This window comes from Ostrea edulis, chromosome 4 (assembly GCF_947568905.1).
Source record: "Ostrea edulis chromosome 4, xbOstEdul1.1, whole genome shotgun sequence".
Classification (NCBI taxonomy): Eukaryota; Metazoa; Mollusca; class Bivalvia; order Ostreida; family Ostreidae; genus Ostrea; species Ostrea edulis.
Window position 1 is genome coordinate 67718702 of NC_079167.1, and position 18378 is coordinate 67737079.

The window sequence follows — 18378 nt, forward strand, 5'->3', positions numbered from 1 at the left end:
TTTCTAATTAAGTCCAAGGGGCATAACTAAGCCAAAAAATCAATAGAACAGAACAAAATTGGAAATTGATTTGTAACTTGTCATAGTAAAGCAATGAACCAAATATCAAATGAAAATCCACAAGCAGAATGAAACAAGAGGCCCAAAATCCAAGGACAATGTTACAAGGTGAAAAGTTTTAGTCGCAGAGGGAAGATCTTGTCAAAAGTTGTGAGCGAATTTCACTTTAACACAGACAGGACAAAAAGTTATGCCCTCCCCCCCTCCCCGACGTTTGTCATGGGGGCATTAAAAAATCTGAATCAATATTCCTTAGGAACATTCACATTTTGATATGATTTAGTGTGGTCCCACCAATCTTCAAAAGAATCCGTTTTAATTTCCTGCACTCCTATATCACACTTTGACCTGCTATTATGGCCCCATCCTACATCTTGGCCCCCTGAATTTAACAAATTTAAAACTTGTACTCGGTACCTGAAGATGCTTGCATATCAATATGACTAATCACGGACCTGCTGTTCTTGAGAAAAAGATTTTTAAAGATGTATCCCTATATATTTCCACATGAAATTTTGATCCCCTATTGTGGTCCCATCCTACCCCCGCAGTAATGATTTGAACAAACTTTAATCTACACTACCTGGGTATGCTTGCATAAATGGGTAATCATTGTCCTAGCTGTTGTTCTTGAGAATTTTTTTATAGATTATATCTATCCCCACGAAAAACATCGATACCCTATTATGGTCTCACCCTACCTCTGTGGACTACAATTTGAACACACTTGAATCTGCACTACATGGGTATGCTTGCATATCAATAGAGTAACCAAGGCCCCGTTGTTCTTGAGTAGAAGGAATTTTAAAGATTTACACTACATATCCCCATGTAAAATTTTCATCCCCTATTGTGCCCCCCCCCCCCCCCCCCCCCCCCAAACTTCAATCTACACTATGTCAGGAAGCTTTCATATAAGTTTCAACTTTTCTGGCCCCATGGTTCTTGAGAAAAATCTTAAAAGACCCCAACCTATTTTGCATTGTCTTGATTATATCCCCTTTGGAAGATGACCCTTCAAACTTGAATCCCCTTTACCAAAAGATGATCTGTGCCAAGTTTGTTTGAAATTGGCCTAGTGGTTTTAGATAAGATTTTTAAACATTCTTAATTATCTTCACTTCAAAAAGGGTGTGGCACTTCATTTGCATCCTCTTTATCCAAGTATGGTTTGTGGCAAGTTTTGCTGAAATTAACTCTGTGGTTCTTGAGAAGAAGTAAAAAATGTGAAATTTCATGGACGGACACACAGAGTGCAAACCAAACTTAAAGTTCCTTTCGGTTCCAACGGTAGGGAACTAATAACAGGACATTTCTAGAGTATTTTGAAAATTCAAGAGATAAAATATTTGGTGCTGTGGTATGAAGAAAATCAATTCAACATGACAAACATATTTTATTCCTTATAACACAGCCCTTTTGATAAACAACACATATTCTGATCATTTTTCATTTAATCCATTTCTGTAGCTATGTTTTATGCTATACTATGTAAACATACATGAAAAATTGGAAAAATAATTGTACTACTGGAACTACAAAATTAACTAGCGAACAATGAATACATTTGGACAGCTTCCAGAGACATGAATAATTACCATACAAACAGACAAACTGCATGCATCAATATATATTGCCTATGGCAAAATAAAATGTCAAAATGCAGAAAAAATGCATTTTATCATTATAGAGATGAAAGAAAATTACAAGGAATGTACAATGGAAAAGATTAATGAAGAAATTAGTAAAAATATTTAATGCTGATTAATACTTAATTAAAATGATTAATATTCAAGAATCCACGACCACCTCTTATTTTTCTATTGGAGATAAATATGCTGTGTCTCATTTCTTTTCATTCTAAATATTCACATTATAAATCATATTTCACAACCATTAATTTCATAACTTCATTGTCAATATCTGAAGTTGCATTACTGAAAACAGAAAAGATTTAATTCTGTAACAGTGACAAGTATGGGGATTTCAGGTATGACAGTCTAGTGCTTTACCGATCTAGTAAAGGGTTAACCTACTAACCAGAGCTGGTATGGAGGCCATGTTTCTAACACTACCACCATTCCAACACTCCTCATTTCAAATAGAGACAATTCTAAATTTGTAAAATAAAACAAGAATCAAACACTTTGATGATTGTTGAAATAGTAAAATAGAGGAGAGGAAGGCTCGAGACATTAAATCATCCCTTCACAAGAGTTTCAACACCACATCTGTTACTCAATCCCAAGGATATTTGTTGTAATGTGACAAAAAAACCAAGCAGTTTCAACAGATCCAAGATGTCTGTTATGGCTATTGAAACATTAATGCTGTACAATTCATATCTTTTGGTCATATAGCAAACTAAACATGATAAAGTTGTCATTAAAAGCAGCAGCATTTTGTATACAATGTCAACAGTACTGGACTACCTATTATAAACAATGAAGAAAAATCTACATAAAAAATATATACCAGTACATTCATATTGAAGAATATGTCCAGCATTACTCTGAATATCTAAAACCTTAAACAGTAGCTATCGCACTCAAATTTAGGCAAAATAGAAGCCATTAAAGAAAATTTTCTTATAAAGATTATCCTACTACAAGTACTTGATAAGAATGTCGATGTCACATTATCATATAGTGTATTTGTCTGTTTGAAGAGGTGGTAAGCCACAAATTCTGGACAGTCCACCGTTTGTCTGATCACCTGACATTCATGATGGTGTTGTCCAAAACCATTTCCAGGAACTGAAATAAAGAACAAGACATGGTGGACTTACAGTACAAAATGACAGTGGCAAATATTTATGTTTCACAAAATAAAACTGAGAGCATTCTTCTTTCCAAGAAAACAGGGACTCATCATATATGCTATAAAACCAGTCAAAACTGGTATCAATTAGACAGAACCAGCTGTTGCTGCTCTCTCATTTTCACACATGTGCATAGAATAAATAGTGAATTTTAAAGTATTGAAACATTTTATTGAGAAAATGTCCATTTCAGCATAAATGATCATTGTTTGACATGTGTTGTGTGTGACACAAAACGTTGTGAAGATAAACTATCATAACACTGTTATTCCATTTTTGTCTGCACATCATTCTATACTACTAGCACAACAGATGCTAAAAAGGATAATTATTCAATGCTTAAATGGTTTCATTAAGGTAAGAAAAAAGTATGCATGGGAATGGATTCATATGATATTTTGCCCAGACAAAATGAAAAAAAAAGCCCAATATCATCCAATTTTGAATTGGCCCTAAGCTGATTTTTAGAATACTAGAGTCAATAATGAATTAGATTCAATTAGTTTGAACTTTGAAATAGACTTTTGTAATAAAAACACTGTGACAAATGGCGATAGTGAATTTGGCCTATTAACAATAATTTTAAGTACATGTGTAATAGAAAAAATGTTCTTAGAAAAATGCCACGTTATAACGAAAATGGTGATGAATTGAGTGGCGATAATTCGAAAATTAACTTTATCATCCCATTTTGAGTGGGCCCTAAGCTGATTTTTAGAATACTAGAGTAAATAATGAATTAGATTCAACTAGTTTCGAATTTGTCCATATACACCAATAACATGGGGATGCAGATTTTTCTCTATACAGAATCTAATGAACTAATATTTGAGGTTTCAAACATCATGTTCCATCTTGTTCAGATATGAAAAAGTTTTTCCATAGCAAAAACTTAAAAGTTTAACATAGAATCTTGGGTTGACATGAGGGGTGATATGAAAAAGGTTATGCATCATTCTTTAGATACGGACTTTAAAAGTCCTTCAAAGGACACAAGATATTAAAAAAAAAAACATTGACAAGGATGGAATACTTTTATGAAAGAATTTTTTTTCTGAAAAAAGAGAGGAAAACTAGATGTGTCAATATGACAGGACCCCCCCCCCCAACTGACATTCAAGTTTGAAATATTTGAAATTCTAATCAAATATAAATATAAATGAAGTATCAAATTGGTGCTTAAAATAGAATTATATCAGTATTTAAGGACATGGAAGTGCAAGGTGGACAATGAATTATTAAGATACAAATTACTTAATTACTAAGACACACTAATGATGTTTAATTAATGTTGGTGGGTAAAACGTGAGTAGTCTTAAGTCTAAGGACAATAACTCTACTGAAAGTAGGTCAATATGCAGGAAAGTGAAACTTAATCTGTAAGTCATCATTGTACTCACTACAAATCTGCTAAATTGTTAAATTATCGGTGTAAAGTTACACACTAAGAGAACATTAGAATCAGACAATAATCAGAATTTATCAATAACTTCAGTGAAAATATATCAATTGACATAAACAAAGAAATCTGCTCATTTTCTACAAGCACATCAAATAAAAATAATAATAGTCACTAAATAAAAAAAAAATCACCTCATCATTTACAAACAAAGCAAGAAAAAAAGACCTGATAAACATAGAATAATTAGAAATTTTCAAAGTCTAAGGGCAATACTTTGGTGAAAATAGGTCATTCGACATGAAACTCGAACATGATCTGCAAGTCAACAACATAGAAATACGCCAAATATCTGTCAGTTATCTAAAAGCACTGCAAAAACAGCCCGGAAAACTAGCAATGATGGAATGGCAGAATTATGTAATGGTGCAATGACAGATGGAACTGGGTAACTACATGTATTGACCATGGCATAAGAAGATAATGAAAGGGGCATAAATCTTACTACATTCTATTTCAATGTGAGAAAATAATTTCAAACTTATAAAACAAATGCAGCTTTTCTTTGTGTGTGTGTGTGTGTGGGGTGGGGGTGGGGTGGGGTGGGGGTGTTACTTCAATTGTTATCTTGACAAAATATGATACATTTCAATATATTGCGTCAAGAAATACATGTTGCTAAATATGAAGCTATTTTCAGCGCTTTTAAGAAGTTTCAGAGACGGGTAAATTAACTAACAAGATTTAAAATTCTTGTGCTTCAGTAAAAAGCATGGGACAATATCTGTATTTAAACACTTACGTCTTCATAGCTAATATTTATGACCCCTCTCTGCTGTGTATCCTTGACTCGGAATTTGTCTGTCAATGTCTTCAGCATCACACAGGTCTGAATGAAGTCGTCAAAATTGATGTTTCTGGACCCCCTACGGTCAAACACTCTGACAACCGTGTCACAGAACTGTGGGGATCTGCAACAAAAACGATAAAATTTTCACATTTTAACTCACATTCATGTTACAAGTGGCAATGTACTGCGTTTTTTTCCTTCTTTTGTTGCTAGGATGTTTCGTGACAAGTAATCTCATTTATGCTTCTGAATACAAGTAAAAATGCCTCAAATTTTAATCTAAAGTTCTATATAATGAAGAAATGTTTATACTAATCAAAGCCTGTACACAATACCATCTACATTTAATCTTTTGTAGGTAATGAATTCATAATTCAAATATTGCCCCTGGAAATCATTACTATGCACAGCAATCATGAGTCAGTATTTCCTGACAAAACACCAAAGGAAATTTACATCTCCACTTGACGACCAACTTACATGATCACAAACATTCTTTCATCATCACACAGCTGAAAATGATGTAAATGTTAATATTACTCATGGATATAAATGACATTCGATTTCCCTTACAGATTATAGCCGAATGTCTGGAAGGCTGTGTGTAACTCCCTGGCATCAATGTTACCCGATCTATCTGTATCAAACCTGAAAAAGATGACACAATTCTAATTTTCTGCTGTGATTTATGTACCACATATTCATTATTTCGTAGTCATATTATACATATGTGTGTATGAAATACAACCATTGATTTTAAAAATCACTATCTTTTAAATGTAGTTAAAATTTCGTATCATTTAATTTTACTTGTAACACACAATTTGATTGGTTAATTTGACTTTATCAACATGTTTTGTATTGTATAAACAAAGTTGCAGTATAGTTCCGCTATATGACGTCCTAGGAATGATGTCACGATACGTTTGGCTGTTTTGTTTTTGTTGCTACAGCAATGTTGGTCCGCATCACATAAAATTCATATTTTCTTTCATCAAATAATATCAAATGCGATATGATAAATCAAATTATAAGGAATGAAATAATTTTTCCTAATTTTTTATGATATATGTAAGTTGGGATAGTTTACACTGTAAATAATGCGTAAACTGTCCCAACTTACTTTATCTTGTATAAATTCAAATGAGGAAAAATTACTTTCATTCCTTAAATAATATGAAACATTTATACCTTCATACTAATATATTCCACTTTACCATAACAGGTGGCGAACTGAGGCTTGAAGTACTGTAAAACAACTTTTATTCGCATGCGAGAAAATTTCGTGAGATTAGCGAGAACCTCATCTTCGTGAATATTTATTGTCGCAAACCAGTCCTTGAATGTTTATCATCTGTAATTAAAAAGACTCGATCGCGAAAATTACTCACTACAAACCAGTTTACCACAGGTGAATAATGAAATAAAATAACCACGAATAAAAGTTAGTTTACAGTAGTTTGCATTAAGAAATGCCAGAGACATGATATTTTAATGAACTCTTACAAACCTTTCAAAGCAGGATTTCCAGTCCTGGATATACTTCCATAGAGCTGCGAATTCTTGGGCATCAATTGTTCCATCTCTGCAAAGGGAATTCATTCATGTTTAGAAGTTTACTGTAGACAATATGCAAGATCGTAAATATCAAGTTAGCGGAACTCTCTTGTAAAGAAGTCCGGAAAAGCGTGTCGATCTTGGGCATTTTTTGTTTATTCAAACATGGCATCGGAAGACGCTTTCCACAATTAAAAGCATTTTTAAATGAAAGGTGTGTACAAACGTCTGGATACAGGAAAAATGAACTCCTGAATTTAGCTCGTGAAGATATATGTTTTGACGCTAGCCCTTCTCAGCTTTGGAAATTTCCTGGCTGACAGCAGTGGGGGAAAATCCAACACATTTCCATTTAAATCTATCATTTGTGGATATTTCTGCGTATTTTGTTTCTCTCTTGAATCATTACTACAGTATACTGCAATGCAATGATAGTGCACCATTGTTAAAATCAGGTGAATTGATCACGACAAAAGTTGGAGAACTGGTATTATTTACCAACATGCCCAAATTCTCGCATATTCTGGGTCTCGCGAGACTTTGAAAGGGGAAAGTAAAATTTAAAACCAAGACGGAAAAAGTAGTCGCGATCTTGCGTATTCACAGTACAATTTCAAAAGTTCTTGGTTCTGTAGTACGAGTAACAATATACATATGTCAAAATAGTCAATTTCACCTCAGTTTTAAGATGAAGAAAATTGGGTATATATTCATAGGATTTACTGTGAAGAGATTTAACCCCTCCAACGATAACTCACTCGAACTAAAATGATGCAATGAATAAGTTTGTCAACTTTTAAAAAGCATCTAAGTATTCAATGACATGTCTGATCAAATAATACTATATACTGCATTCTGACTGTATGCAAATATTTACTGTTCCCAACTAAATCATTTGACAGATTTTAAAAGAGTTCTTCAGATTGACATGGACAATATACAAATACATAAATGTAATTATGAATATGACACATTTTTACCACTAAGATCTTTTTAAAGATCATAAAATTTTTGCTAATTTTTTTTCAATTTACACATATATAAATATTACTAGGATGGTGAAGGGCACATCTAAAAGGTTTCAAGAAATCTGTCAACTCACTTGTTTCGATCAAACATGCCAATCATTAGCCTACAGGTCTCGGAGTTGAATGGGGACCAATTACCATTCATGAGAGCGTACTGGAGCTCATTGGCAGTAATTTGACCCGACCTATCTTGATCTACTGCCTACAAATAACAACAAAACTTTCATGCGGATTTTCCAGTGCATTCACTCACTTGTTGTTATCAAACATGCCGATCATTAGACGACATGTCTCATGGTTAAACGGTGACCAGTTTCCATTCATTAATGCTTTTTGAAGCTCCACTGATGTAATTTTCCCAGAGCCATCTTGGTCTACTGCCTAAAATCACAACATTGCATAAGAAAATAATCTTTATACAACTGTAAATCATGCAGCCATGAGAGTTAGTACATAAACTCCTTATACTGTATACATAGATGAAAATAACTAATGTATCTCTTTGCTGTTACAACTGATTTTTGCTTTATTTCAAACTCTCCAATACTACCTGTACACTGATCAAATATTTGATGTTTATCTATTAAAGGTCAAGTAATTTACCTTAGTACTACAATAATTCCCATTTCTGCTGTTTCTTAACTTCTTAAAAGTTTATCAAAAACCTGTAGGTATACAAATCCAAACAACCACCACACACAAAACAAGAGACCCATGGGCCACATTGCTGACATGAATCACCTTGGCCCTGATATTGTTCAGCTAATGCGTTTTTTAAAAATTATTTGTAATCTTTATTCCCATGAAAAAAAGAATGAACCCCATATTGTGGTTCCAACCTAGGGTCAGGACATAACCGTGATACAAGGTCACAAGGTCAAACAAGAGGCCCAGGGGCCTTATAGGTCACCTGAGTATCATGTAACAACCTTCCAATGTTTGAATTAGGTTTGTGTTTAAATATATTATAAGAATTTTACTTTTGGATGGAAGAAACATTGAATAGCTATGTGGTCAGCCCCGCCTTTGCACCAAAACCCCTGACCCAGGGGCCATAAATTTCAGTTCTGAAAGAAGCATCCTTGATCATCATTATCATACTATTAGTTTGTCTACTTAATACCCAGCAGCAGAGGAGAAGATTTTCAAAGAAAGAAAATGCATTTTCACTAAATGATCAATAGGGCCCCACCCTAATACCAGAACCCCTGACCCAGGGGCCATGAATTTCACAATTTTGAAAGAGGCATCCTTGCTCATCATAACCATGATATTGGTTTGTCTACTTAATACCCAAGGACAGAAAAGAAGATTTTCAAAGAAATAATGCATTTTCACTATATGACTTATAGAGCCCCACCCTAGCACCAGAACCCCTGATCCAGGGGCCATGAATTTCACAATTTTTAACAAGAGGTACTGTGAGCAATGCTCACTAAGAATACCCCCCGCTTACCCCAATTTCCCAAAGGGTGTTGGTAATAGGTATAAACTACCTCTTTTCTGAGTGTTGCTACTTCGATGTCCAGTGCGCATGACCTTTGACCTTTTGACCCCAAAATTGATAGGGATCATCTTCATCCCATGGGTAGTCCATATGTATGATATGGTGACTGTAGGTGGAAAGGATAACGCTTTAGAGCCCGGAAACCATATTGCTACTTCAATGTCCAGTGCGCATGACCTTTGACCTTTTGACCCCAAAATCGATAGGGATCATCTTCATCCCATGGGTAGTCCATGTATATGATATGGTGACTGTAGGTGGAAAGGATAACGCTTTAGAGCCCGGAAACCATATTGCTACTTCAACGTCCAGTGCGCTTGACCTTTGACCTTTTGACCCCAAAATCGATAGGGAACATCTTCATCCCATGGGTAGTCCATATGTATGATATGGTGACTGTAGGTGGAAAGGATAACGCTTTAGAGCCCGGAAACCATATTGCTACTTCAATGTCCAGTGCGCTTGACCTTTGGACCCCAAAATCAATAGGGAACATCTTCATCCTATGTGTAGTCCATATGTATGATATGGTGACTGTAGGTGGAAAGGATAACACTTTAGAGCCCGGAAACCATATTGCTACTTCGATGTCCAGTGTGCTTGACCTTTGACCTTTTGACCCCAAAATCAATAGGGAACATCTTCATCCCATGGGTAGTCCATATATATGATATGGTGACGGTAGGTGGAAAGGATAATGCTTTAGAGCCCGGAAACCATTGCGTCTACAGACGGACGGACGGACAACCCGATTCCAGTATACCCCCCCACAACTTGTTGCGGGGGGTATAAAGAGGCATCCTTGCTCATCATTACCATGCTATTAGTTTGTCTACTTAATACCCAGAGACAGAGAAGATTTTCAAAGAATTTCTACATTTTCACTATATGACCAATAGAGCCCCACCCTAAGACAAGAAGACCTGCCCCTGGGGCCATGAATTTCACAATTTTGGTAGAGGGCTCAACGCTCATTATAATTATGCCCACAGTTTGGCTTCTTGATGTCCAGGAGTAAAGAAGAAGATTTTTTAAAATTACACTCATTTTGATGGTTTTTGCCCCACCCCTCAGGCCCCAGGGGGGCAGGGACCACGAATTTCACAATTTTTGTTCCCCTTCACCAACAGATGCTATATGCCAAAATTGGTTGAAATTGGTTCAGGGGTTTCAGAGAAGAAGCTGAAAATGTTCAAATGTTAACGCACGACGAACGACGACGGACAAAAACAGATAGCAATAGGTCACCTGAATGAATTCAGGTGACCTAAAAATACCACGGTATGAAATGTAAGGTCTTTCCTTAAGGAATCTATACACAACACAAAAAATCCCTACCTTAAGCAGTTCAGAGGATATTGTTTAAGTTCACTTTTCTTAAAAGTCAGTCAAACTCCAAGATCAAGGATACGATGTCAAAATCTTTGGTACCAAAAACAAAGGGCTTTAAAATTGTCACAAGGAATGCATATACATGTAAATGAAATATGAAAAATGTATATCATTCCCTATTCAACAGTTACGAAGAGGTAACACTTTAGATTATATTTCGGGTGACGGCATGTCAGCTGATAATCATCCCTCAGTTAATATATGAATGCAGCAATAAGCATTTGTACCCACCGTGTGTGTATGAAAACACATTCTGTGTCTCACCATACATAAGAGTTAAACAAAGGGAGAAAACTATCGGGAAACTTGAAAATTGTGTAGTTGAACACACGTCTTGAATCTGTACTACCTGGGAATTCTTGTGGCAAGTTTGGCTGAAATTAGTCGATTGTGGAAAACAAGTCAAAAATGGGGAGAAATTTTCAGGCAATAAGCGGGGTTGGCATTATAACGGGGGTGTTAACAAGGGGAGAAATCTGTTCTGTAGGATTTTCAGGCAATAAGCGGGGTTGGCATTATAACGGGGATGTTAACATGGGGAGAAATCTGTTCTGTAGGATTTTCAGGCAATAAGCGGGGTTGGCATTATAACGGGGGTGTTAACATGGGGAGAAATCTGTTCTTCAGGATTTTCAGGCAATAAGTAGGGTTGGCATTATAACGGGGGCAATATATTGAGGGAGCACTGTAGTTCTTGGGGATTTTTAAAAAAAAAAGAGTTTTCACTAACCAGAGCTAAGATACAATAGATGGTAAAACTTTATAAAAATAACTAAGAAACTAACGCAGTATTAAGTCTTCCCCGGAAGACATGTGTCGCCTGCTAGTTCATTCTATATGTAATATATCACGTATAATGTTGAAAAAGTAAATTATTGAAATGGTTTTTGTCACTAAACAGGAAGTTGATAAGCAACAGATTCGAAAATGTCTTGCACAATACAGTTGGCCACACTGATGCTCTGTGCCAAATATCAGGGAGTTGCCCCATGTGGTTCTTGAGAAAACTGTGACAGAAATTTTTTTGCTGTAAAAAATTCTAAGTCCCGGCAAACAGGAAGTTGATAAGCGACAGATTCGAAAATGTCTTACACAATACAGTTGGCCACACTGATGCTCTGTGCCAAATATCAGGGAGTTGCCCCATGTGGTTCTTGAGAAAACTGTGACAGAAATTTTTTGTGACGACGCCAGACGATGGATAGTGATCCCTATATGTCGCCACTGCGTAACGCAGGCGACACAATAACACCTAATCTAAATCAATTTTGACTTTAAAAAAAGACCACTAACTTCTAGCTAACCCAATTTATTCCAATCAGAAAGTGAGGCTTCCGTACTGTAGATCTACACTGGGGTTTCATTGCAATGTTATAAACACCAGTTTTTGTTGTTTTTATGGCTGAACAAGACCACAAAATCAAGTGATCAACTGAGTATAATTCCTATATAATGGATAATGGGAAGCTGTCCATGAATTTATGTGCCATCAAAATTGTATTCTTCAACAAAACCATGAAATTTGATGCTCATGAAAATTAATGAAACCATGACATTCCTTCTCAAAATTCAACACAACTCCCTTTTTAGCATCAGATTCATTATCACAAGATTGACAAAAATGACTATATTTAGTATGGAAGTTAACATGTACACTTGTACCTAGAGATATATATTAAGGCTTGTAAGTAATATCAATATACATCATTTCCATTGACTTCTTAAGGGGAATGAGCCATCGTCATAATGGTGGTAATTCCAGTGAAATTCCATTGTCTTCCGGTAAAAATCTGATTTACTTGTGTAACAATTAGCTTAGGAAACCGCAAAGAGAACTCTTCTTTTCATGAAGTTAAATTTAGTTGAAGTTCTTTTCAATGATTTATTGAAGGGGAGATATCTGATTCAGATATGAGCACTAAAATAACTTGTTCATAAACAAAGCGATACCGTTAGAAGCGCAGGGAAAACGTGAAGTATCAAAGGCCTAGTGCTGAGTTTCTTTATCATGCCAACGTCTGCCGTGACACAGGACCTCCGCTTTTAAGGTCATATCCTAAAACCCCGTGACTTTTGCTTCTAAATGCCGATTATTTGGTGAATGAGTAATAGATAGAACTACCAAAAGTTTACATCTTATGTTTGACGAGGCCATGGCATCAGCAGGGCTCGAACTCACGACCTCTAAGTTACAAGGCGAGCGCTCTACCACTGAGCTACAGTGACTGGTCAAAAAACGAAGGTAAGTTCACATGATTTTATAATACCGTGTATTTCAAGCAAACCTTTTATCATATATAGAATAAACAAATGGTTATCGCCAATTCATCATCAATATTGTTATTAAATTAATTGTGATTTTTGATATATACATACCTGTATCACGTGTAAGGAAAGGATAACATATAATGCTTCATGTATGTCTGTCACCTTATTATTGAAAGTACTTGCATATGAAATAGTGTTTTTTGATTTTGAAAGATATATTTTGTACATGCATGTATACGAATTTCAGTTCTGCTTTTGTTTTTAAAGGAAAACCTAGTTTATCAACTGTGAAACTATGTTTAGCTCATTTTTGTGAATTTGGCGTGCCATAGTCGCCTTATTATTGAAAGTACTTGCATATGAAAAAGTGCTTTTGATTTTGAAAGATATATTTTGTACATGCATGTATATGAATTTCAATTCTGCTTATGTTTTAAGAAGAAATAGAGAATGTCAAGACAGATTAGGGTGCTACATGTAAATATACCCTGTTTCATTGGTCCTGACTATTTTTATTCAAGTTTAATGGTATAACATCTAATCAGGTAAATAGTTAAAAATAGAATATTGCAGTCATTAAAAGTTTCCATTAAGTAGTCTCTGTTTTATTTTGTTTTAAATGTTTGTTGCCTGCATACATATTTTTTCTATTTACTCAAATTTGTTAAAACATATTTGTGCACTAAAATTCGTAAAAAGTTTATTCTCACAACAGCACTGTATGTTTTTCTTCCTATATCGTTTCTCACTTATCTGATAAATATTTTATGGCTTTTGGATGAAAATATATGCCAATTGTATAATTTTCACACAAAAAGTACCAGGTTGTTTGGATCTTGCTATTTTAGGAAAGATAACTCTTCCATCAGGAATTTCAAAACCAACATGTTTTATAAAGTTTTTTATGTATGGCTGTATAGAAACTTTTTTCAATTCACCTTTTAGTATACATGTGTATTTTCTTTTTACAGAAATTGGTACAGATTTAACCACCAGTTTTCAAGAAATTGAATTTTGATGTTAAAAAAACTTTTTTTCTGAAATAATAAAAAACAAATATGATGACTAAAAATATTGTTTTGTTGTATTTTAATTCAAACATCGTAAATAGAATCTCAAAAGACAGAATGAGGTATTCTGGAATATACAATAAAAAATTAATTGTGAAAAATAAATGAAAAATACTTGTGATCTGGGGTTATTACAGATGTTTCTATAAATATATGAGGAATTGGTATAGGAAAAATCACCAAGTGCATCATTCCACCTTAGTAAGGTAATGAATGGATCAAGATATTAATGTGTAATTATAGCTCACCTGGAACATGTTCCATACGTCTTGAGAAACTCCTGGAGGTGGGGGAGGACCATAACCCCCTGGTGGTCCTCCAGGGCCACCCCCATATCCCTGGGAAGGAGGTGCACCGTACCCTCCATATCCAGGCTGTTGATAACCCCCTGCTCCCTGGGGTGTCTGCTGGTAGCCACCTTGCTGCTGGTACCCTCCTCCACCATACTGAGGTGGGGGCTGTCCATATCCTTGTGCTGGCTGTTGCTGCTGCTGATATTGTGGAGGGGCACCATAACCCCCACCACCAGGGGGAGCTGATGGGTTGTATCCTCCACTTTGAGGCTGTCCATAGCCACTCTACCATAGTAAAAAATACAATATGTCTGAGTTTATTGGTCCTAAAAAACAGAACTAGTGATGGGAATCAGTGAGAATTTCATAATCGATGATTGGTTTACTGTAAATAACTAATTATTGATTATAATCGGACATAGAGAAATTCTATAATAAAGTCATGTAACTACTGAAAAAGTGTAAATAAATATTTTCTACAGTTATATTTGTTGTTTCTATTGCTGAGAGTGTAAATGAATATTTTTTGTGTGTGTTTGTTATTCTTTTACTATTTTAATATCCTTTAATTACATACATGTATATGTATGATATACGATTTTTAAAAGGGTTTACGCGCCAAAAACTGATATAGTTTGCTTCAGTTACATCCCTGAATATCAAAGTTACATGTCATTAGCTGATGATGATCTGGTATAATCAAAATATGATTAACGTTCAGCAAGAAAAATAAGGAAAGAAATTTATTTATTAAAAAAACAAAACAAATCAGATTCACTGTCATCCATTGAAAACACGATACGCACGAGCAGAGTAACAGTGCAGCCTTTGAAAGCAGTTTTATCTACGTAATTCCGGTCTGAGAATTTAACAGTAGACCGATAGACCGCGGCTATGCCAAATGAGGTCGGGCCATGCCATGTACAAATAAGATATCCCGAATTGTCTATGCCAAATTCTAAGAAACAAAGGAATAATTATGATACGTGTGTGTGAGATGATGCACTAATAAATATTTTCCCTTACAACTATCAAAATCTATTTTTGTAACCTGGATTTTCCTTCCGTTAATTTTAAAGTATGCAACTTAAGTGTCCAAGTGGTTTGAAGATTATGACAAGTGCTCTAGACAAATTGTTCAGTGTATGATTCGTATGTCTTTAAATGTCAATGCTTTTTTAAAAATCTGCATTGGTGAATTTTATTAGGATCGATTTTAAAATTAAAAATTTCCACAACGTTGTCCTTTTTTTCTTTATTTCCCAGATATTCAAATATTGCAAGAATGTCAAAACAAAATGATATACATCCAACTTCGCAAAAATAATTTTGAGGTGAAGGTCAACAAACGAAGTGTAAATGATTCTGCAGTTAAAGTATTTTCAAGGCGCAAAGCCTGGCATTAAACCAAAATATGTCAAACAAACAAAAAAATCAGAACAAGAAAAACGCAAGCTATATGAAAAAGATGAAAAAAAAAACCCACGTGAATTCAAGCCACACTGGCAGAACGGATGAGTATGGTTGAAGTTTGAGGGGAGAGAAATGTGGTGCGTTCCCTGCAAGGAGTTTTGGTCAAGTCTATGCCAAATGCCATAGGTCTACGCCACATCAAAAAGACAGACCTATTAGCTATGCCAATTAAAAAGTTAATTTCTCAGACTGTGATTCAGACATAGCTTTGCTTGTATCAAGATTCTCTTAGATGGATCAGGGTTCGAAATTAACTTTTTCAAGCACTAGTCCGTACGGACTAGTCACTATTGATGTTCACTAGTCCGCAAAGCATTTCACTAGTCCGTCCAGTATATCATATTAAATGATCTTCATTTTATTCAATAGTATTTAATCAAACCAAAGACATCACAGTTGCAATTCAGTTTCTGACACCTACAGAAGAAAAAGACCACCATACTTTATTTTGCATTCAAGACAAGTTAATCCTTTTATAAACGTCTATAAGTGCGTTTGACATCGACGTTTCCGTTGTTTTCGTGATCAGTTCTTAGAGTCACAAGAGTTAGAAATTTTATCAATAAAGTCAATAAAATTCACTCGATTGAATAAGCCATGAGCTATAGTGTTACGAACTCCTGTGTTAGAGTCGCGAATGACGAGAACATGTGTCCACCAAATTCCTTGTTCTTAGATCACACTACTTGCAGCTCTTGCACCTCGAACCCGTTCTGGTGAGTTCGGAATCGGCAGGAATTTGTGCTCGTTCGAAGAACGGCGGTCTCGAACGCACTCCATGTGTTTGGAAGGATGTCATAGTCACACAAACACTTAACCATGCAAGTAATCGACCATAAGTTCAACCATCTAAGAGACTCGGACAAATCTTGCTAAAATCTTAACCAATCCAAGATTGATTTCCGGATTTTCACTAGTCCGTACGGACTAGTGCTATAGAGAGTTTACTAGTCTGACACGTTTTTTACTAGTCTCGGACTTACGGACATGAGGTAATTTCGAACCCTGTGGATGGTCCTTCGTTTATATGCCTGAATCAAAGTACATCTATCTGACCATGCGAACATATCATGCTTTATACTTATTGTTTAAAAAAAAGAAGAAATGTCGTTATCATTAATTGAAAAGACATTTCCATTTAGACCATTTCTTTTTGTAAAATATTTGTTCTGTAAAATTTCCCTCCAAAATGTGGTAATTATATAAACATTTCAAAACATCATCAAAAACAGTATTGACATATATATCTACTTGTAATTTTAATTAAAATGGGCCCAAGGTTCTTTAGAATTCTCTGTTTTAGTAAAACACTCAACCCCCATAGTGATAAAAAAAATAAAAAAAAAAAATTGGAGTGTTAGTATTTCAGTTGTATGGGACATTTACATAATCCTCGTAAGCTGTTGGAGTACAGATTCTGATCCGAGACACTCCGGTAATCACTTGCTTCAAACAAAGACTGAAAAAAATGGAAGCAGAATCCAGTTCCACAGGTTATAAATGAGATTTATTTGGTCTCTGTAGACTGTCGGCTTGACATACCTCTGTTTTTTAAACGACAGCCAAAGGACACTCGTGATGGAATAAATATTCTCAAACAAATTTTGAAATTGAGATACGTATTACGCATAAAGAAATTGAAAGTAGCTAACATGATTTTTTTTACTTACATATTGAGGTCTGGCACCTGGGGCTCCCCACGACATCTTGAAAAACTCTTGAAACTTTAAATGTGTATTTAGTAATGGTCCTAAAGAATATCTATACGTGTAACTTATAAATGATTCATCACAAGACACTGACTACATCAAGTTGATCAACATCCAATTTTTCATTTTCTAAGGTGTTTCGTAACTTCTATATTGAAGATTCCTGTAAAGGGAGTTCACTTGGCATTTGGTAAAACTAGTACTTATAAGGTACTCGTTTCGTCTCAACCTTTTCCGTGACACAATAAGCCAAATTTCTCTTGTCATAAAAAAAATATATAATAAATACCATATTAATTTTAAGCAAGATGCTCATGGATCACTAATGCTCACCTGAGTTACACTCATCATATATCGATACTATACAACCTGATGTGGCCCCGCCCTTGTCTCGTGGATTGAATATAAACTTCAATTTATATTATATGAGGATACTTGCATGAAGATACAGATAGATATTCTTTATTTCCAATCAAGACGCAATATGAGCAAACGACACACACACAAGATAAAGAGTATGATTAGCAGATACATGTATGCAGATAAAAACAATGAAGACTTAAATTAATGGTGAAAACTATCACCCCCCTCCCCCCTTCATTTTATATCAATGTAAATTTTCTTTGATCTCCTCACACTGTTTGATATGACTTTGTCATTAACTATACTAGTATATTAAGTTTTGTTCATTGTCTAATTGTGAGAAACTGCATGCATGGGTTGCATATGAATTTGACATATGTTACAGAGGTTTCAACAGTCTCATTTGAAGTCAGCATTTCACAAATTCTATGGTCGTTATAATGGTCTAGTTTGCCAATACAACCTATCATTGGGTCAAATGCTAGCTGTCTGATATACCGATTGTTAGGCCGTTCTTGGCACACTGATTTCAACTATACACAGATTACTCTGTTTAACTGATAAGACATATAGGGCTCACGGAGGGAG

General features: G+C 35.1%; 1 protein-coding gene across 2 annotated transcripts; it reads right to left on the reverse strand.

Annotated features, from left to right (window-relative positions):
• Positions 1–1436: 1436 nt before the first annotated feature.
• LOC125670152 (programmed cell death protein 6-like) lies at positions 1437–17604 on the reverse strand. Of its 2 annotated transcripts, none has more exons than XM_048905145.2 (7): positions 17389–17604; positions 14201–14530; positions 7969–8096; positions 6641–6715; positions 5704–5778; positions 5083–5251; positions 1437–2816 (listed from the first exon to the last, which is right to left on the reverse strand). In XM_048905145.2, the coding sequence occupies exons 1-7, from the start codon at positions 17422–17424 to the stop codon at positions 2772–2774; spliced, it is 858 nt and encodes a 285-aa protein (XP_048761102.1). In that variant the 5' UTR covers positions 17425–17604; the 3' UTR covers positions 1437–2771. The 2 variants fall into 2 exon arrangements, with proteins under 2 accessions (XP_048761102.1, XP_048761103.1); XM_048905146.2 differs by lacking the exon at positions 7969–8096 and adding an exon at positions 7790–7917 and having other exon boundaries at positions 17389–17593.
• Positions 17605–18378: the final 774 nt, after the last annotated feature.